Source organism: Anomaloglossus baeobatrachus, chromosome 7, assembly GCF_048569485.1.
Source record: "Anomaloglossus baeobatrachus isolate aAnoBae1 chromosome 7, aAnoBae1.hap1, whole genome shotgun sequence".
In the NCBI taxonomy this organism is placed as follows: domain Eukaryota; kingdom Metazoa; phylum Chordata; class Amphibia; order Anura; family Aromobatidae; genus Anomaloglossus; species Anomaloglossus baeobatrachus.
In genome coordinates this window covers 149,186,952-149,209,765 of record NC_134359.1, presented here as the reverse complement: position 1 = coordinate 149,209,765, position 22,814 = coordinate 149,186,952, and the positions used below count along the sequence as shown (strand labels likewise).

The 22,814-nt window shown below is 43.7% G+C and overlaps 1 protein-coding gene across 3 annotated transcripts in view; it reads right to left on the bottom strand.

Annotated features, from left to right (window-relative positions):
• The window catches only part of PMS1 (PMS1 homolog 1, mismatch repair system component), a 929,444-nt gene that overhangs the window by 181,862 nt on the left and 724,768 nt on the right, over positions 1-22,814 (bottom strand). For all 3 annotated transcript variants that reach the window (XM_075317757.1, XM_075317755.1, XM_075317758.1), the window contains one exon: positions 6,129-6,919. In XM_075317757.1, coding sequence (XP_075173872.1) covers positions 6,129-6,919 — 791 coding nt within the window. The remainder of the gene's footprint in view (positions 1-6,128; positions 6,920-22,814) is intronic.

Here is a 22,814-nt window from a genome sequence, read left to right as displayed (position 1 = left end):
CTGATGACCTGGACGTCACTGCACACACACTGCTTGCTTGCTTGCTGAATACTCACCTGTCACCGGCGATGGTGATGCTGTCCTGCGGAATGCTGTCCTCTGGTGCTGTCCCTGGCGATGCTGTGCCCGCAATGCTCTGGCTTTTAGGTTCTCACCACACACACACACACACACACCTGGATACTCTCCTGTCCCCAGCACTGAAGTCCCCAGCACTGCTGCTGCTTCCAGCTCATCAATGGAGTGAATAATCAATGAATATAATGAGCGGCGGTCAGAAGCGGGAGCCAGCAGAGCCGAAGAGAACAGCGCTGGAAACAGGTAAATATAGAAAATATTTTTATTTAAAAGATTTGTGTTTTCTCTGGTACGTGTCACACTGATGTCACACGGATCACATCAGTGTGCGATCCGTGTGACACCCGTGCTACCGGAGAAAAAACGAACATGTCTCCATGTGTGCGGGGTCAAGAGGGGTCACATGGTCCGTGTGAAAACACGTCCGTGTGAGTAACAGTATAGAATAACATGGGTACGTGTGGCATTCATGTTAAAAACGGATGTCACACATACCTGAAACATGGACGTCTGAAACTGGCCTTAGTATGATACAGACTATGATATTCCGGCTTGATTGACTGAGCTGTACCATGTGATCTGATAGCTGCAAGGAAATATCAGGAAGGCCATGTCGGAGTGTCTGATGTCATGTGAGCCTTCTCTGCCTGATGCAATCTGCTGCTTTGTGTAAAATAGTGCCTGGCTTTTTGTGGTAATTTTTGCAAATTGTGTGACACCCGTGCTGCTGGTGAAAAAACGAACATGCCGGCGTGTATGTGTGCATGAGAGGTCACAACAGTCCGTGTGAAAACACGGAGGTGTGAGTAACAGCAAATAATAACATGGGTACGTGTGGCATCAGTGTTAAAATGGATGTCATACGTACCTGAAACACAGACATCTGAAACCAGCCATATCAGTATGCCTTTGGAGTGAGGCAGGAAACTGTAATAACCAAAGGAAACCCACGCAAACCCAAGACACCATCACTTCAAGACTGTAGTGCTAAACACTGTACCACCCATATCCTGAACATATTTTAGAGGGCTAAGCCTAATTGAGGGATGTATGGGTGTATGATATTATCTAAAGATGTCCCCTTAATAGAGCAAATGGGCTCATACAATTTAATCTAAATGTGCACTGACATCCCACATTTATATGAATACTAGGAATTAGTGATTAGTGACCTGGACTGTAAATCATTGCTCATCCATATGCACTGCTTTTCCCGACTACTGGCTGTCCTGGTGTCTGTGATTGGTTGCAGTCAGATGCACACCAGCCTGTGTTACAGTGTCTTCCTGCAGCCAATCACAGGCACTGTCTGCGGGTCAATATTGTACAGTAAAAATAAAAATATTTGGCGTGGGGTCCCCCATGTTATGATACCCAGCTCAATAAAGTTCACGGCTACAGGTTGCAGCATCTAGTCCTGCACTCATCTTGCCTGTATAATAAAATAAGAGGAACCGCATGCAGCTTTATTTTTCTCTTAATTATTTAAATAAATAATTAAAAAAAACAACGTGCGGTCCACCCTAATTTTGATACCCAGCCATGATAAAGCCCGACAGCTGGGGGCTGATATTCTCAGACATGGGGGGGTCCAAGCTTATTGGACTGCCCCCCCCAGGCTAAGGCTAAGCATGCAGCTGTCCAGGATTGCTGCATCCATTAGATTCGACAAGCGCGGTGCTTTACCTAGCTCTTCCGGATTGCCCTGGTAATGAGGGGATTCATGGCAGCCCACAGCAGCCACTAAGACCTGGATTAGTAATGACAGGAATCAATGAGACACCCCCATCACTAATCTGTAAGTGAAAGTAAATAAACAAACACCAAAAAAATCCTTTATTTGGACTAAAATACAAAAAAACCCCTCTTTCACCACTTTAATAACTGAAAAACACTCCTGCAGGACGTATGCCACACTAGGACCCACGGCGATTCAGCTCTGCTATATCTGTGTCACAGCGCATGGCCATAGAGCATGACTGCCCGCTGTGAGCTGTAGACAGAGAATGACTGAGCCGTGCGATCAGCGGTGACGTCACTCCGGTTATTTGCGGTCACAGCTGGACGTTCCCACAGTCCTTCACTTGTGACAGCGGGTACCTGCATCTCCTGGCAGAAAACTGTGGGTGTTGTTTGCAAGAGATGTAGATTTGTGTAGATGTAGATGTAGATTATTCCTGCACCCAATCTACCCAATCTAAAATATGTAAAAAGCAAATTAAGTTAGCTAAGTTTGAGACAGAGAGACTCATTGCGAGAGAAAGTAAAAATAATCCTAAAATATTCTTTAACTACATAAACAGTAAAAAACTGAAAAGCGATAGTGTTGGCCCCCTTAAAAATAGTCTTGGTGAAATGGTGGAAGGGGATGAGGGTAAAGCCAACCTGCTGAATGACTTTTTTTCTACGGTTTTTATACAAGAAAATGCCATGGCAGATGACATGACCAGTGATGCCATAAATTCACCCTTGAATATTACCTGCTTAACCCAGCAGGAAGTACGCCGCCGCCTCGAAATCACTAAGGTTGACAAATCTCCGGGCCCGGATGGCATACACCCCAGAGTACTACAGGAATTGAGTTCTGTGATAGATAGACCATTATTTTTAATCTTCTCAGATTCCTTAATAACAGGGTCGGTACCGCAGGACTGGCGCATAGCAAATGTGGTGCCAATATTCAAAAAGGGGACAAAAACTGAGCCGGGAAATTATAGGCCGGTAAGTTTAACCTCTACGGTTGGTAAAATCCTTGAGGGTTTCTTGAGAGATGCTATACTGGAGTATCTCAAGAAAAATAACCTTATGACAGAGTATCAACATGGGTTTATGAGGGATCGATCCTGTCAAACTAATTTGATCAGCTTCTATGAAGAGGTAAGTTCAAGCCTGGACCAGGGAAATGCAGTGGATGTTGTGTATATGGACTTTTCAAAAGCTTTTGATACGGTGCCACACAAAAGGTTGGTACATAAAATGAGAATAATGGGGATAGGGGAAAATATGTGTAACTGGGTTAAAAACTGGCTCAGTGATAGGAAACAAAGGGTGGTTATTAATGGTACGTACTCGGACTGGGTCTCAGTTCATAGTGGGGTACCACAGGGGTCAGTATTGGGCCCGCTTCTTTTCAACATATTTATAAATGACCTTGTTGGGGGCATGCGGAGTAGAATTTCAATATTTGCAGATGATACTAAACTCTGCAGGGTAATCAATACAGAGGAGGATAATTTTATATTACAGGGAGATTTATGTAAATTGGAGGATTGGGCTGAGAAGTGGCAATTGAAGTTTAATGTAGATAAATGTAAGGTCATGCACTTGGGTAGAGGAAATAACATTTATGATTATGTACTTAATTGTAGAACACTGGGTAAAACAGACACAGAAAAAGACTTGGGTGTATGGGTGGATGGTAAACTTCACTTTAGTGGACAGTGTCAGGCAACTGCTGCCAGGGCTAATAAAATAATGGGATGTATTAAAAGAGGTATAAGTGTTCATGAAAAAAATATAGTTCTACCTCTGTACAAGTCACTAGTGCGACCGCACTTAGAATACTGTGTACAATTCTGGTCACCGATATATAAGAAGGACATAGCTGAACTGGAGAGGGTGCAGAGAAGAGCGACCAAGATTATTAGAGGAATGGGTGGGCTGCAATACCAAGACAGGTTATTAAACTTGGGGTTATTTAGTTTGGAAAAACGAAGGCTTAGGGGGGATCTAATCACAATGTATAAATATATGAGGGGACAGTACAGAGACCTTTCCAAAGATCTTTTTACACCTAGGCCTGCGACTGGAACACGGGGGCATCCGCTACGTCTTGAGGAAAGAAGATTTAATCATAATCACAGACGAGGATTCTTTACTGTACGAGCAGTGAGACTATGGAACTCTCTGCCGCATGATGTTGTAATGAGTGATTCACTACTAACATTTAAGCAGAGCCTGGATGCCTTTCTTGAAAAATTTAATATTACCAGTTATGTATATTAGATTTTATGACAGGGTATTGATCCAGGGAACTAGTCTGATTGCTGGATGTGGAGTCAGGAAGGAAATTTTTTCCCCATTGGAACTTGTTTGCCACATTGGGGTTTTTTTGCCTTCCTCTGGATCAACATGTTAGGCTACGGGTTGAACTAGATGGACTTAGAGTCTCCCTTCAACCTTAAAACTATGATACTATGATGATACTATGATACACCAACTGTCAAAAAAACAATTTTTTTTCATGTATTTATTGCCACTTTTTTTGCCACGGTTTTGATGCAGTTTTCTGCCAGAAGGTGCAAATTTGGTACTGTAATGTTTGCACCAGATTTCAGCACCAAACTTGCAGCTCTTGGCAGAAAAAAACCCCCATATTTTTGCATTTTTGGGCCATTAGGTGAACATTTTTTGATGGCATTTTTACACTATATTCCTGCACCTAATCTACACATCCTGGCAAAAATACGCATTTTTTTATGCCTCAGTTTTAATGCAGTTTTCTGCTAGTAGGTGCAAGTTTGGTGCTGAAATGTCTGCACCAGATTTCAGCACCAAATTTACAGCTTTTGGCAGAAAAAAAAAACATTTTGCTTTTTTCGTTTTTGGGCCAAGAGATGCAAATTTGGTGATGACATTTTTTTTACACCATATTTATGCACCCAACCAACACCTTTTTTTGCCAGGAGGTGTAGAATGAATGCAGGAATATGGTGTAAAAATTTCAGCACCAAATCTGCATCTCTTGGGAAAAAAAATGCTGTTTTCTGCCAGGAGATGCAGATGAGGTCACTGAGTTTAATGAGGTCATCAGAGGTCCTCTGAGGTCAGGTTACCTGTAGTCACAGGTGGAGGACTCCAGCTGTCACAGCAACAAACTTGAGTAATGTCACCGCTGATCGCTGCGGCTCATTCCTTCTCTGGAGCTCACAGCAGGCAGTCATGTTCTAACTTTATGCACTGTGAGGTTCAGATGGAGCAGGGCTGAATTGTCGTGGGACTTCGTGTGTATTACGTAATACCTGCAGGGTTGTTTGGGGGATTAGTAAAGTGGTGAAAGAGGGTGCTTTTTTAATTTTATTGCAAATAAAGGATTTTTTTGTAGTTTACGTTTATTTTTTTCACTTACAGATTAGTGATGGGGTTGTCTCATAGACACCTGCCATTGCTAATCTAGAGCTTAGTAACAGCTGTGGGCGGTTATTAACCTCTTATATTAGCCAAATTTCCACAGCAACAAGGCAATCGGGAAGAGCCAGGTAAAGCGCTGGGCTTGACGCATTTAATGGATGCGACAATTCAGGAGCAACTGAAGGTTGCTATATTTAGGTTAGGCGTAGTCCAATAAGCATGGACCTCCCCATTCTGAGAATAGCAGCCCCCATCTGTCGGGCTTTATTTTGGCTGGCTATCAGAATTGGAGGGACCGCATGTCGTTTTTTTTTAATTATTTAAATAATTTTAAAAAAGCCACATGTGATTCATTTTTTTTTTTGGGCTGCAGCCTGTAGCCATGGGCATTATCTGTGCTGGCATCATAATACGGGGGGACCCCATGCTAATTGTTTTATTTATTCATTTATTTTTATACCACGATACTGACCCACAGACAGTTGCACTGCTTTACCCACCCACCGGCCATCCTGGCACCTGTGATTGGTTGCAGTCAGCTGACACGCTGACACTCAAGGTGGGGGCGCGTTGACTGAAACCAATTACACATGTCGGTGGGGAAAGCTGTCAAAGTAGTGAATATTCAATGAGGGTTAATTATCGGCTCCGGAGGTCAATGCATGACCTGGAAGCACTGTGCCGCCATGACGGATCCTCCGTGAGTACAGCATGCAGGCTCCTACCCCCTATTTCTTCTATCTTCATTTTTAATCTCTGCGTTCTGGTCCCCATAGACTTACATGGGGACCAGATTCCGGACTGGAACCAAATTTAAAAAAGAAAAAAAAAAAGAGAAAACAGGGACCAACAATAATGCAATAGAAAATTAATGGGGTTTCATTCTCAAAGGGCTGCAATCTATTGGATTAAAAACTTACCCGAGTTTGTCTTCTTCACTAAGTTTTTCCCACAGCTCCACAATGACTGAAGAAATTTCATCAAATGGAACCTCTGGACTGTCATTGACCAACAAGGCTCTGCGTTCGTGAGTAAATATATCTATTGCAGACACAGGTTTCCTGATCACTCGATTGTTCATTAGGTCATACGCAGTAACAATTCCAGGCTTCTCAGTTATTATATTTGTTGTATTTTGGTGTTTATTGTCATGATGGCTCTTACTCAGAGCAGTGTCATTTGACTTCTCATTACAAGGGTTTACAGATGAAGGGCACATTACAGTTACCGGTTGTATATTGTCTATAGAGTGGTCTCTGAAAGCATTCCCTCTGCTCCAAGTATCATCAGTTATTATAATATCATTACTAGATGTTGCATTTCTTATTGCTTGTATCTCTGGACACTGGGCCTCAGTGTAAGAACTACCTTCAGCATCTATCTGCTTTACTAGATCTGGTAAGGAACTAGTTGTAGGTGTACCAGGAACCTGCTCCATGTAAGGTTTAAGTGAATGATCACAGATAAACGACTGATCTTCATACAAATGTAGTGGCAGCTCACTTTTATCATTATTTTCAGGAGACAGGGACAAGTTTTGTTCTTTCCATTTCTTATTTTCAGTACTAATGTCATACTGATCTGCACTTGGAGGCTCAATATAATTGGTATGGTTATCTTTGGACTGTGCATCTGGTTTGCTACTTGACATTGTTACTGGGTCAGGATACACGGATTTTAACACCTTCTCCACAGCTTCAAAAATAAATTCCTGTAGAAAAGGGAAAAAAAAACATTACATTAAAAGAAATGTCTAAAATATTTTTTCTAACAACTGAGGAAATGAATATTCATGTTTTAAATAAAAAAAAACAACTTTTTTATTGGTATAAAATATGAAAACTAATTTTAAAAGTTTTGATATTTTCCACTTATAAACACTGGGGGGAGAAGCTGCTGAAATTTGCCTAGAAAACCTAGTGTACTGTTAGCTCGAATTATGACTGCAGTTAAAGTGGGCATGATCTGCTCACGTGTCTGATGTCTGATGTCACTCCTCCACTTCTGGGCATTTGCAAAGACATCAGAAAGAATGTTTACAATCACAATGCAGAGCCATTTTGTTGGTGACTTAAAGTGGTACCAAGATGTAGGCAGTGTATCAGAGGACAGCTGATGGTGAAGATTCTGTTGTTTAGTGCTGGTCACTGTATCACATGCTGGGATTGGATACATGGCGTGTAGCACATGCTGAGATTAGCTACAAATCGTGTATCACGTGCCAGCATTAAGTGCAGTAAGTTTATTACATGCTTAGATTTGATACATGCAGATTGTACAGTATAACACATTAAGATTAGATACAAGGAGTGTACAAAGTAATGGGACTATAAACACATCTCTGCATCACTCGTTGAGATTACATACAGGAAGTGCATCATGCTGGAATTAGATAAGCATTGTTGTGTGCTATAGTACACATGATGGGTATTACATACACAACTCTCCAGGCGATATCACACATGATGGGCATTAGATATGTGGCTCTAATCACACAAGATTGGATTAGATATGTGGCTCTGCGGAATGTATCACACATGACAGGTAATATATATGTGGTTCTATTGGCTACATCACACAAGATGGGTATCAGATTCACAGTTCTGCAGGCCATACCACACATGATGAGGACTAGATATATGATGTTGCTCTGGGATGTATCACACATTATGGGATTAGATACAGCCTGCAGAGCAGTGTATCACACATGATGAGCATTAGATGTGCAGCACTGTGGGCTGTATCACACATGATGTGCACTAGATGATTAGAATTAGACGTGCAGCTTTGTGGGCTGTAACACAAATGATGGGGATTAGATATACGGCTCTGCTATGTCAGCATAAAGCCTCCTTCAGATGTCTGTAATGCAGGTACGTCTGAATGGGGCATTACCAGTTGTTTTTTTGCGGCGGTACGTGCCAGTACGGTGTACCGGAAAATCTGAATAGCACCTCTGGCTCTGTCCACATGGCTAATTTGTAAACTATACAAATTAGCAATGTGTGGAGCTGAGGCACAAGCCAGAGGCGTATCTAGGGGGGAGCTGGTGGGGCGGTGTCAGACTTCCTGATGTGGCGGTGTGGAAGTCTGCCGGGGTGGGAGCCGGTTATTCTCTGAGCGTGGCTGTCACGCTGACAGCCGCACTCATAGAAAGTGCAGCGCGCAGCTCCTACTGCTCAATTGTCCTTGTATCTGTCAGACGCGAGGACAATTGAGGCGGTGATCCCTGGCGCTGATTTCCGGGTCAGCGCAACGGCTTTCATGTGATCAGGTCAGCTGATCACACTGCTGACCCGGAAGTCAGGGCCGCAGCGTGGAGGCAGCAGAGAGACGCTGGTAAGTGCTCCACTGTGACATGGAGGAGGAACATTATGGGTTGAGAAGGGGGTATTTATGAAACAGTATGGGGGAGAGAGGGTGGGGGAGGGAACTATCTGTGGACACACTATGGGGGGGACAGAGGGTGGGGAATGGGAACCATCTGTGGACACACTTTGGGGGTACAGAGGGTGGGGAGGGGGCAATATCTATATACACAGTATGGGGGGAGGGAACTATCTGTGGACAGAGTATGGTGGGAAAAGAGGATAGGGAGGGGGAAGTATCTTTGGACACAGTATGGGGAGAGAGAGGATGAGGTTTCATGCATGGGGAGAGAGAGGATGAGGGGTGATGCATGGGGACAGAAAGGATGAAGGGTGATGCATGGGGACAGAGAGGATGAGGGGTGATGCATGGGGACAGAGAGGATGAGGGGTGATGCATGGGGACAGAGAGGGTGAGGGGTGATGCATGGGGACAGAGAGGATGTGGAGCGAACTGGAAAGAAATTTTGAGGACACAGAATAAAGAGTGACATTGTATGAGGAGCAAGTGGGCAGGATGGGGAGTGAGGTGGAAAAGTATATGGACACACAGGAGGTAGTTAGGAGACAGTAAGGGATGAGAAGAATTTGAGGAGGGAGGTGGTATGGAGAGGGGGCAGAATGGGAGGACAGTGTGAGGTTATAGCAAGGAGGGAGAGTGTGATGAAGGCACAGTATAAAGACTGGGCAATATAAGGGGACACAGTGTAAAGGACACTGTAAACAGTAGGCTCAGTTTGGAAAGAGAGGGAATATGGAGGGCATGTACCATAAGAGGGACAGTGTGGGTCATATTTTGTGCAGAGAATACTGTGAGGGGCCATTATTTATTCTGGGGCACAGTAGGGCAGATATTTTTAAGTAGAAGTATTATAATCATTCTGCTACTTTTAGGGGCATCGTGTCGGGATGTGTTACAGAAGACCGGAGAAGATGGAAATCTGCAGAGACGAGATGTGAATGTGAAAAGTCATCATTGCGTCAGGACAAGATGAAGAATAGAAAGAAATGACTAGAGACAACATCATCTATAAGGTACCTGAAAGTAAATGTTTATTTGTGATACTGACAATTTCCTATCATTAGGCCTTGGTCCCACTTGTGCATTGCTTCTGATATAAGAGCAATGGGACCCCCACTGATCAGCTGATTATGATGCAGGTGGCCGGAAATGCTTATTTCTGGATCTACTCCATCCTCTGATGGTGTCCGCGGCCGGGTACTGCACATCCACCTCATTGATTTTAATAGGAGACTGCTGCCACTATCAGAAGACTGAGTCGATCCAGAACTGAGCACTTCTGGCCACCTGCCACCACGACACCTAGAGTAGGGAATTGGCGGGGTTGCCAGATGCCGGACCCCGAACAGTCAGACATTGGTGACCTATCCTAAGGAAAGGTCATCAATGTTAAAGTAGTGGACAATCTCTTTAATAAAGTCTTGTGCCGTCTGACAAGTTAAGGGTTACTATATTTTTATTTATGTTGTTAGGAGCATTAAAGGGGTTGTCCAAAGTTGTGATGAGTCTGCAGTCACTCCTTGTGTCTGTGACTGCAGCCTTCTCAATTCTCACAGTGTGCACACTGCACGCTGTCAAGATTCTCTGGTGCTGGCGGTGAGAGTGGGAGGTTATGAAGCTGCAAGTATGAGATTTACATAGATGTGGTCACGTGCTGAACAGATATGCTCAATGAAAATGAATTGACTGAGGCTGGACACATTAAATCAGAATGTGTCCAGAAGTATACAAATCTCATACCTGTGCTCACATGATCGTCCACTCTCTCCACTGGCACCGGCACCCCCCCCACCCTGCTCCTCATTCTCGGCCAGCGGTGCCTGACAGCACACCCCACCCCCACTCCTCAGAGATGCGTATCGGCAAATATTTTTTTTTACAAAAAAAAGCACTGGGCATAGCAGAGCTCAGTTGTAAAACTAATCCCAAACTACTGTGCTGTTCTCACCGATAGAAGAAGTCTCTGCCATACATAATGCCCTTACCGGTCAGAATAGTAGTGTGGTAGTGACTTAGCCAGCGGTGAAAACAGCGCAGTAAATTGATAGTAGTAAAATATCAGGCTGCCATTCAACAGGAATCTGGCATCTCCACTCAATGCTCGCCACTAAATATTTTAAGTGGTGACAGGGATATGTGTAACTCACAGCGCAGCTGTGAGCTGCAACAAAGTGATGACTGGCTGCCCCCCACAGCTGTCACCTGGACAGCCTTGGAGACATGCCTAGTTCACAGCTTAGTTAAAAGAAAAAGGTTTTAGTTCACAGCTGAAGCAGCCACAATGTAGAGTCAGAGAGCATGTGAGGGACGAGTGGTCAGGACAGTGGATAATACCACACTATTAAAAACTTTTCCACAGCATTTTAAAGCACACCATTGGTGTGATCCTAGGTCTCTGAAAGTACGGGGGATGGATGTTATCCATGGTGGGATCGGAGATGGGAATTTAAAGAAATTATTAGCACAGAGAGAAACGAGGTGATCGTCACCCTGGATACATTGGTACCCAGGCGTCACAGAGAGGCACTCAAGTTTCTTTCCTTTTCTAAAACGCAACTATCACCAATCTCTTTTGTGTTTTTAACTCAATTTAACCCCTTTGCCCCCGGGTGATTTTCAGTTTTTTGTTATTTCCTCTACTTCTTCCAAGAGCCATAACTTTTTTTATTTTTCTGTCGATATAGCCATATGAGGGATTGTTTTTTGTGGGGCTGTACTTGAGGTTGTACTTTTCAATGACACAATTCATTCTGCCTCAAATTGTACTGAAAAATGGGAAAAAAAAAATCAAAAATTCAAGTGCGGTGAAATTGCAAAAAAAGTGCAATTGCATAATTGTTTTTGGGGATTTGTTATTTACCGTGTTCACCATTTTGAAAAAGTGACCTGGCATTATGATTACCCAGGTTATTACGAGTTTATAGATTGCAAACATGTAGAATTTTACTTTTATCTAAGTGGTTAAAAAAAAAAAAAAAAAAGAATAGCATTTTTGTTGCCATTTTCTGAGACTCGTAGCGTTCTCATTTTTCGGGATCTGGGGCTCACACTCATGGCTTATTTTTTGCGTCTTGAGTCGGCATTTTTAATTATTCCATTTTTCTGTAGATGCTATGTTTGATTGCATGTTATAGCATTTTCATGCAATGTTGCGGCGACCAGAAAAAACAAATTTGGCATTTGGTACATGGTGTAGCGAGAAAAAAATTCCAACTAGATTAACTGATGTTATATTTTGATAGCTCAAGCATTTTTTAACTTGATGATACCAAATGTGTATTTTTATTATTATTATTATTATGGCTTTATTTTCAATGGGGCAAAAAGGGAGGTGATTTGAACGTACAGGTTTTATTATGTTTATTAAAACTTTTTTTTTTACTGATTTTACTAGTCCCCTCTGATTAGCAGAAATGCTGAGCCCCTGTGAGTGCCGATGCTCTGTAATCATTTACAGGAAGTGAGACGTGGCAACAACAGGGGACATCATCTGACCCTGTGCTGCCATGTCAACCCATTGGTGCCCCATGATCGCGTCATTGGGCTGCTGATGGCAGCAGGGAATGGCATGACCTCCACTGGAGCCCATTAGATTGCGCTGTCAGAATTTTACAGCTCGATCTAAGGGGTTAAAAGGTGCGGGTGGATCTCACATCTGCTGATCAGATCAACGGGACAGACACAGCCAAGGACATACTGGTACATCCATGGTCATGAAGGGGTTAAACACATTTTCTTTTTGTTGTTTTCCTTGAAACTTTTTGGTGCTAGACTCCATCTCATTTGTTGATGCTTTGTATTTGTGATACCTGCAGCTTCTGATGTGACTATATTGATGTGATTTCAACAACTTGATGTAGAACAACTGAATTTTATACTTTACAAAAATGAGTTTGATCACTACTTTTTCCATTTTTTTTATTCAGTTTTCTGCCTATCATTCTGTGTGGATGATTATAAATGTTTTATTAATCATGTGTATGTGGATTAGATAGATAATATTCTGGTATCTATTGTACACTTTGCTATTTGGCCTGCATAATAAGTTATTCATTGCCACTTTTCATATTTCTCAATCCACAAAACTAACTCAGCTACTCACAGGTGTTCATTCTGCAGTGTGCATGCGTGCACAGCTGATCTTCATCTTGCCGGCATCCTCCCTGTCTTTGTGCTGTCGGCACATGCCCAGAAGTCATGGTTATGTGTTCCCGCTCCTGTGCATGCACCGATGGCTGTGACAGCCAAGCTGCACACCGAGAGGGATCATAATAGCAGCATGCACCACCACAGGTGGTTGTCAAGCAATGAATGGCACAGCAAATGATCAGTCTGGTGCACATATAATCCACCCACATTGTGGGGTGCAACAAAAGCTCCTTTCCCTGATTAAGCTATTTTATAATATTCACAAAACGTACGTTATGGCTTGACTACTTTTCTCTGGGGTATGTGTACCGGGTCTCCTGCTTAATAAATAACATGGATATGTTTTTCTTACATTTGTGGGCTGCAGCCATACTTAAAGACTTCTGACATTTACATGAGAACCAGCTTACAACACTCTGACATACATATTTCGGATGCTTCAATATTAGGTTGGTATCATTTACATTTCCTCATCTTTGAACTTTTGCATGTTTGCACATTAATGCAGTTACAGGTGCATCTCAATAAATTAGAATATCATCAAAAAGTTAATTTATTTCAATAATTCAATAAAAAAAGGAAACACATTATTTAGAGTCATTAGAAACAGAGAGATCTATTTTAAGTGTTTATCCCTGTTAATGATGATCATGGCTTACAGCCAATGATCGTTATCTCAGAAAATTAGATTAATATATAAGACCAATTGAAAAAAATGATTTTAAACTCAGAAATATTGGCCTACTGAAAAGTACAGTGGGTACGGAAAGTATTCAGACCCCTTTAAATTAACTTTTAATTTAACTTTTTGTTTCATTGCAGCCATTTGGTAAATTCAAAAAAAGTTAATTTTGTTTTTCTCATTAATGTACACTCTGCACCCCATCTTGATAGAAAAAAAAAAACAGAAATGTAAAAACTTTTGCAAATTTATTAACCCCTTCAGCCCCCAGCCTGTTTTCACCTTAAAGACCCGGCCATTTTTTTGCAATTTTGACCAGTGTCACTTTGACAGGTTATAACTCTGGAACACTTCAACGGATCCTGGCGATTCTGAGATTGTTTTTTCGTGACATATTGTACTTCATGTCAGTGGTAAATTTAGGCCGATATGTTTTGCGTTTATTTGTGAAAATTTCGGAAATTTAGCGAAAATTTTGAAAATTTTGCAATTTTCAAAATTTGAAATTTTATGCCCATAAATCTGAGAGATATGTCACACAAAAAAGTTACTAAATAACATTTCCCACATGTCTACTTTACACCAGCGCAATTTTTGAAAAAAAAAAAATTTCCGTTAGGAAGTTAGAAGGGTTCAAAGTTCATCACCAATTTCTCATTTTTCCAACAAAATTTACAAAAAAAAATTGTTTAGGTACCACATCACATTTGGAGTGATTTGAGAAACCTAGGCGACAGAAAATACCCAAAAGTGACCCAATTCTAAAATCTGCACCCCTCACTCTGCTCAAAACCACATCCAAGAAGTTTATTAACCCTTTAGGAGCTTCACAGCAACCAAAGCAATGTAGACGAAAAAATGAAAATTTTACTTTTTTAACACAAAAATGTTACTTTAGCCATAAAAATTAGTATTTTCACAATGGTATCAGGAAAAATGCATCATAAAATGTATCGTGCATTTTCTCCTGAGTACGCAGATACCCCATATGTGGTGGTAATCAAATGTTTGGGCACACAGCAGGACTCGGAAGGCAAGGAGCGCCATTTGAATTTTTGAGTGCAAAATTAGCTGCACTCATTAGCGGACACCATGTCGGGTTTGAAGACCCCCTGAGGTGCCTAAACAATGGAGCTCCCCCACAAATGACCCCATTTTGGAAACTAGAGCCCTCAAATATTTTTTCTAGATGTTTGATGTGCACTTTGAACCCCTGGGGGCTTCACAGAAGTTTATAACGTTGAGCCGTGAAAAGAAAAAAAATTTTTTTTACCACAAAACTGTTGCTTCAACCAGGTAGCTTTTTTTATCACAAGGGTATCAGGAAAAAATGCACCATAAAATTTATGGTGCATTTTCTCCTGAGTACGCAGATACCGCATATGTGGTGGAAATCAAATGTTTGGGCGCACGGCAGGACTCGGAAGGCAAGGAGCGCCATTTCACAGCAAAATTGGTTGGAATTATTAGCGGACGCCATGTTTCATTTGGAGACCCCCCTGAAGTGCCTAAACAATGGAGCTCCCCCACAATTGACCCCATTTTGGAAACTAGACCCCTCATGGAATTTATCTAGCTGTTTAGTGAGCACTTTGAACCCCTGGAGGCTTCACAAACGTTTGTAATGTTCAGCCGTGAAAATATTTTATTCTTTTTTTTACCACAAAATTGTTTTTTCAAACAGGTAGCTTTTTTTTCCACAAGGGTATCAGAAAAAAATGCACCATAAAATGTATTGTGCAATTTCTCCTGAGTACGACGATACCTCATATGTGGTGGAAATCAATTGTTTGGGCGTACGGCGGGGCTCAGAAGAGAAGGAGCGCCATTTCACAGTAAAATTGATTGGAATTATTAGCAGACGCCATGTTTCATTTGGAGACCCCCTGAGGTGCCTAAACAATGGAGCTCCCCCACATGTGATCCCATTTTGGAAACTAGACCCCCCCATACAAAAAAAATTAGTTTGGCGAAATAAAAAATACAGACATCAGTAAAAAAAAAAAAGAGCGCCTGCCACTAAGACCAGTGCCAAACGTGAGAGCAATGCACGAGTCTCGCATCGCATCATCCACTGCAGTCTGGAAGCGAGCAACTGCGCTGGATAATGCGATGCGAGAGGGCGGGGCGGCAGATGAGAAAGGGCGCAGCGGATGGAAGATGGGAAAGGGCGCAGCGGATGGAGGAGTGGCAGAGGATGGGAAAGGGCGCAGCGGATGGATGATGGGAAACGGCGCAGCGGATGGATGGGAAATGGCGCAGCGGATGGATGGGAAATGGCGCAGCGGATGGATGGGAAATGGCGCAGCGGATGGATGGGAAATGGCGCAGCGGATGGATGGGAAATGGCGCAGCGGATGGAGGAGCGGCAGAGGATGGGGGGGGGTGAGATGGGGATACCTACCTTACAGGATGGATCTAGGCAGCAGGATCACAGCAGACAGAAGAGGCAGCAGATGAAGGAGGCAACAGATCGAGGAGGGTGAGAGGGGGCAGTAGATGGAAAATGGGAGAGAGCAGGCAGCAGATCGGGGAGGGGGGCAGAGTCTGATGGGAGAGAGAGGTGGCACATGTAGGGGAAGGGAGGGGGGCTTGCAGCACATGTAGGGGGAGGGAGGGGGGCTTGCAGCACATGTAGGGGGAGGGAGGGGGGCTTGCAGCACATGTAGGGGGAGGGTGGCTGGCTTGCAGCACATGTAGGGGGAGGGTGGCTTGCAGCACATGTGGGGGGAGGGAGGGGGGCTTGCAGCACATGTAGGGGGAGGGTGGCTGGCTTGCAGCACATGTAGGGGGAGGGTGGCTTGCAGCACATGTGCTGCAAGCCAGCCACCCTCCCCCCACATGTGCTGCAAGCCAGCCAGCCACCCTCCCCCCACATGTGCTGCAAGCCAGCCACCCTCCCCCCACATGTGCTGCAAGCCAGCCACCCTCCCCCCACATGTGCTGCAAGCCAGCCACCCTCCCCCCACATGTGCTGCAAGCCAGCCACCCTCCCCCCACGTGGGGGGAGGGTGGCTTGCAGCACATGGAGGGATAGGTGGTGTGGCGATGGAGAAGGGGCAGCCGATGAAGGAGGCGGCGTCCGCCGCCGATCGGGGGCAGCAGCGGCTGAAAAAGGTGGGTGCGACGGCGGCGAGGACAGTGGCGAGCATGGTGGCGGGGACGGCGGTGGATCGGGAGCGGCGGCGGGGACGGCGGTGGATCGGGAGCATGGCGGCGGGGACGGCGGTGGATCGGGAGCATGGCGGCGGGGACGGCGGTGGATCGGGAGCGGCGGCGGAGACAGCGGTGCAGCGGGAGCATGGCGGCGGGGACGGCGGTGGATCGGGAGCGGCGGCGGAGACAGCGGTGCAGCGGGAGCATGGCGGCGGGGACGGCGGTGGATCGGGAGCGGCGGCGGAGACAGCGGTGCAGCGGGAGCATGGCGGCGGAGACAGCGGTGCAGCGGGAGCATGGCGGCGGGGACGGCGGTGAACCTTTGGCCAAGTCTGAGGTCCAAAGCACCCTGGAAGAGGTTTTCTTTCAGGATATCTCTATACTTGGCCATATTCTTCTTTCCTTCAATTGCAACCAGTCATCCTGTCCCTGCAGATGAAAAACACTCCCATAGCATAATGGTGCCACCACCATGTTTCACTGTTGGGATTGCATTGGGAAAGTGATAAGCAGTGCCTGCTTTTCTCCATACATACCGCTTAGAATTATCACCAAAACGTTCTATCTTCATCTCAGCAGACCAGAGAATCTCATTTCTCATAGTCTGGGAGTCCTTCAGGTGTTTCTTTTGCAAACTATGCGGGCTTTCACGTGTCTTGCACTGAGGAGAGGCTTCCGTCGGGCCACTCTGGCTGCAGTGATAGTTAACTTTGTGGAACTTTCTCCCATCTACCTACTGCATCTCTGGAGCTCGGCCACAGTAATCCTGGGGTTTTTCTTTACCTCACTCACCAAGCCTCTTCTCCTACGATTGCTCAGTTTTGCTGGATGGCCAGGTCTAGGAAGAATTCTGGTGGTCCCAGACCTTGGCCAGATCTGTGCCTTGCCACAATTCTGTCTCTGAGCTCCTTGGAAAGTTCCTTTGACCTCATGATTCTCATTTGGTCTGACATGTACTGTGAGCTGTGAGGTTTATATAGACAGGTGTGTGCCTTTCCAAATCAAGTCCTATCAGTTTAATTAAACACAGCTGGACTCCAATGAAGGAGTAGAACCATCTCAAGGAGGATCACAAGGAAATGGACAGCATGTGACTTAAATATGAGTGTCTGAGCAAAGGGTCTGAATACTTATGACCATGTGATAATTCAGTTGTATTTTCACATCTTAAGTGGAGTGGATGCTTTACAGTTGGTTCACACAAATATGTGACCAGGGTCGGACTAGGGTGTCTGGGACCCACCAGAGGAATTGACTCCAGGGGCCCACCCTACAGTTATGTGCAAATACCTGTTAGCCATTAACTCTGATCCTGTTATTGTGGAGCATCTACTTTAAAACACAGGCGGCTCTGGCACATCTACTGTGAGCACCATAACTGGGATGTATAATTACAGTTCTTTGGTGAAAACAAGTTATCACCCATCCACAGGTTAAGTAGGTGATAACTTATTGATCGGTGGAATCTGACCAGTGGAAACCGCAATGATTGGAAGAATGGGGAACTTTTATCCTCGACAGGGCACTTTATCCCCATTATAAAATGTGACAGGTGGGATCTGTGACCGCAGATCCAGTCATCTTTGTTGGGGTGGTCAGAAAAAGTCAAGTACATCACTCACAGCCACTGAGGGAATAGATAGATCAGGCGTTGAGTCAGACATGAGATCCAGTGTAATGGGGATAAATGTTGCACATTTTGCCAATTAGTGCAGGTCCCAGCAATCAGACCCCACTGGTGAATAAGTTATCACTTATCCTTAGGCCACGTTCACACTTTCAGTATTTGGCCAGTTTGTTACATTAGTATTTGTAGCCAAAACCAGAAGCGGGTGAAAAATGCAGACGTGGTGCCCGTGTCTCTATTATACTTTTCCTCTGATAGTTCCACTCCTGGTTTTGGCTACAAACACTGAGGTAAAATCCTTAACAAATACTCAACATGTGCACGGGGCCTTAAAAAAGCTGACTATTTGTTTATTGTCTATTGAAAATAAAGACTCTTCCCCATATTGATATCAGAGAGAAAAAGTGACCTCCATACACAACACAATCCACTATACTGAAATACTGCCACACCAAAACTAGTCCACATATTACCTTCACACATTGAACAAATACAGCCACATACAAGGGACAAATACTGCCACACCGTGACCTGACCACAGTGACCAAATAATACCACATACAGAAGAGAAATACCACAATACCGTGACCAGATCACATATTACCACCACATGGTGATCGAATACAACCACATGCAAGGGTTAAATACCAACACCCCATGACCAGACTACATAGTAATCGAATACTACAATAATGATCAAGAATAAAAACCACAATACTAATAACACTAAAATTAAAATCAGTGCCATTATACACAGGAGCTCTGTATATAGTGTATAGTGTGTGTACATGTAATACATTTGCCAGTGACGTCTCTTGTTGAAGTTATTCATCTTCAGTTTCCTCTTCATTTGTCGCTGACCGCCATCACTTCTGCCTGCCATGACGCGACTCTGCAGATAATAACACAAAGTCACTTGTACCTGATCACTTTCAGAGCACATTCCACACTTTTTCCCCTAATTTCTACACTATGTCATACTTTTGTTCCCCCATGGAAGACAGGAAGACAGTATCCTCAAAGTTAAATTATGTTACAGCAGTAATAATGTCTCCCAATTTGCCCTTACAGTAATTATATCCACCATTTCTCACCAGCAACCAATAATGTATGTTCCTCGTTCTGGCCCCATATAGTAATTATGTCCCCCATCCTGGTCTCCTTTATTTAATAATGTCTCATTCTGGCCATCTTTATTTAATAATGTCTCTCATTTTCCCCCCTTATTTAATAATGTCTCCCATCCTTGCCTTCTTTATTTAATAAAGTCTCCCATCCTAGACCCCTATGTTCCCCCATCTTAAGCCCCTATGTTCTTCCGTCCCAGGCCCCTAAACTGCCCCATACTGGGCTTCTTTATCCACTACCCTGTCCATTCACAGAGGGAGGAACAAAAAGATTATTACCTATCTGCGCTCCCCGGCATCCTCTTGTGGCTTCATATCCGGCGTGGTCAAATGTCCACCCCACCCATCTAAGGCCACGCGCAGACATCAGAGCGTGGTACATAGCAGTCATGTTAAACGATGTGATGTAGGCACACAGACATGCACACACACTGAGACCTGGACACATATGCAGATGCACAGACATGCACATGTTTGTAGACACACATACATAAACACACATACGTAGACATACACAGAAAAATGCATGCAGACAAGTACACAGACATGTGCAGATAAATAGATAAATGAGAAACCATAGAAAAAATAGGGATAATTGATGGTGTAAATATAAGGTAATTGATGGATAAATAAACATGCCATATAATTTTCTTTTAAGCTTCTTTTTATTGTAGAAAATGTGCATAAATACAGCCAGAAAATTGGCAGGTAGATTAAAAACCGGAATGATTAGAACATGTCAAGATACCAGAAAAAAAAAAAAGTTTGGGGAGGAAAAGAAGTCCCAATTGGGGAATAGCATATCCTTGGATAAAAAACATAGGATCAAATACAAGATAATAAGGATCACAGTCCTAATAGTTAAACTCAGGGGCGTAACTACCACGGTCGCAGAGGTCGCGACTGCGACTGGGCCCGCGGGGTTAGGGGCCCGCCCTGCAGATTAGCAGAGCTGCACTGATCAGTGCCAGACCATGCTGTCGGTATGCACCCGTGAGTCAGGGGGGCCTGGTGTCAGCGGCGGCGAAGAGAACCTGGCCCCCCTCACCCGTCATCGCATACATCAATGATGAAAAATGGAGAGGAGCGCTCCGCTCTATTTTTCTTCATTCTCCCCCTGTGCCTGTGCTTGCAGAGCGTGGTGACGTCATTACTGCGCACTGCTGAGATGAAACAGAGCACAGGAAGGGAGGACGCAGACCGGATCAATGGGGGAACGAGGAGTGGTGAGAGGACAGTGCAGTGGCTGACATAGAGCCTTTCCAATTATTGTACCGGGGCACAGAGGGGAGGGGGCCCTCGCAACTAAGATAGAGGGCCATGCAATAAAGTATTATATATGTATGGGGTCCGACATTCACCAGGAAACTGCTGAGTGCCGATCAGCCCCGGAACCAGTAAGATACCCTCCCTATGTTCCCGTGAAGCTCTGCTCTGCAGGACACTCTGGAGATGGAGGCCGCAGCCAAAGAGGAGCAGCTGATTTCTGCAGGAGTGAAGGGCAGAGCTGAGGGGGAGCAGGAAGATGGAGGCCATGCCACATCCACAGCAGGAGAGGAAGAGCAAGAAAAACTCCACAGGTCATCACATCAGAGCGGTGAGTATATACCTATTGGATCTGTCTGTTTGCTTTTGCACACATACCTATGTTGCTTGTACTGTATATAATTGTGGATGTGTGTGTTTGTGTATATATATGTATATATATATACACACACGTGTGTATGTAAATGTGTGCATACAGTACGATGTGTAGACGTGTGTGTATAACATATATATATATATATATATATATATAAAATGTGTGTGTGTACATAGTATATGTACCTGTGTGTGTGTGTGTATTTACATAGAATATGTACCTGTGTGTTTACATGGTAAATGTACCTGTGTGTGTATGTTTACATAGTATATGTACCTGTGTGGGTGTTAACATAGTATATGTACCTGTGTGTGTTTACATAGTATATGTACCTGTGTGTTTTTACATAGTATATGTACCTGTGTGTGTGTGTGTGTTTACATAGTATATGTACATGTGTGTGGTTACATAGTATATGTACCTGTGTGTTTTACATAGTATATGTACCTGTGTGTGTATTTACATAGTATATGTACCTGTGTGTGTGTTTACATAGTATATGTACCCGTGTGTGTGTGTTTACATAGTATATACACGTGTGTGTGTGTTTACATAGAATATGTACATGTATGTGTGTATTTACATAGTATATGTGCCTGTGTGTGTGTTTACATCGTATATGTACGTGTGTGTGTGTTTACATAGTATATGTACCTGTGTCTGTGTTTACATAATATATGTACCTGTGTGTTTTACATAGTATATGTACCTGTATGTGTGTTTACATAGTATATGTACCTGTGTGTGTTTACATAGTATATGTACCTGTGTGTTTTACATAGTATATGTACCTGTATGTGTGTTTACATAGTATATGTACCTGTGTGTGTTTACATAGTATATGTACCTGTGTGTGTTTACATAGTATATGTACCTGTGTGTGTTTACATAGTATATGTACCTGTGTGTGTGCGTGTTTTTACATAGTATATGTACCTGTGTGTGTGTGTGTTTACATAGTATATGTACCTGTGAGTTTACATAGTATATGTACATTTGTGTGTGTTTACATAATATATGTACCTGTGTGTGTTTACATAGTATATGTACCTGTGTGTGTGGTTACATAGTATATGTACGTGTGTGTGAGTATTTACATAGTATATGTACCTGTGTGTGTTTACATAGTATATGTACGTGTGTGTGTGTGTGTGTGTGTGTGTGTGTGTGTGTGGGTTTACATAGTATATGTACCTGTGGTTACATAGTATATGTTCGTGTGTGTGAGTATTTACATAGTATATGTACCTGTGTGTGTTTATCCTCAGAACCAGCGATTCCTCTTTGCTACGGCTCTGATCTATGTTTGCAGCAGTGATATCATGACTAAAACATGTGACTTCTGGAGCCAATCACTGAGCTCAGCCGTCACACCAAGGTAGATGGCGTCAGTTGCGCAGCCCTGTGATTAGCTAAAAGTGGTCACGTGTGACATTATTACTGCAGCCTGTAAGCATAGACGGAGCAGCAGAGAGACATCACTGGACCAGGTGAAAATGAGTAACTCTGATTTTATTTTTTTTAAGTGCAAGATGATCCGCATAACAAAACTTAAAGTGGTAAAATGATAGACCCCCAAGAGGTAGAGGGAGGTGTGGGAAGGTTTCGGGAGGGGGGGCATGGTCAATTCTTGCACAGGGGCCCTTTGCTCTCAGTGTCCATGGTCGTCACCCCTGGAGGATTTGTTGTTTTTGGGGGGTTTTTTTAATCCGTGAGTACACGGTGGCCAGAGGCCTATGGGGGTGAATTACACAGTATGGGGGCTGTGTAATTAAATATGAAAGACAGCTTATACATACTTTGGAGGTGCATTATAATACTTGGAGGTATATG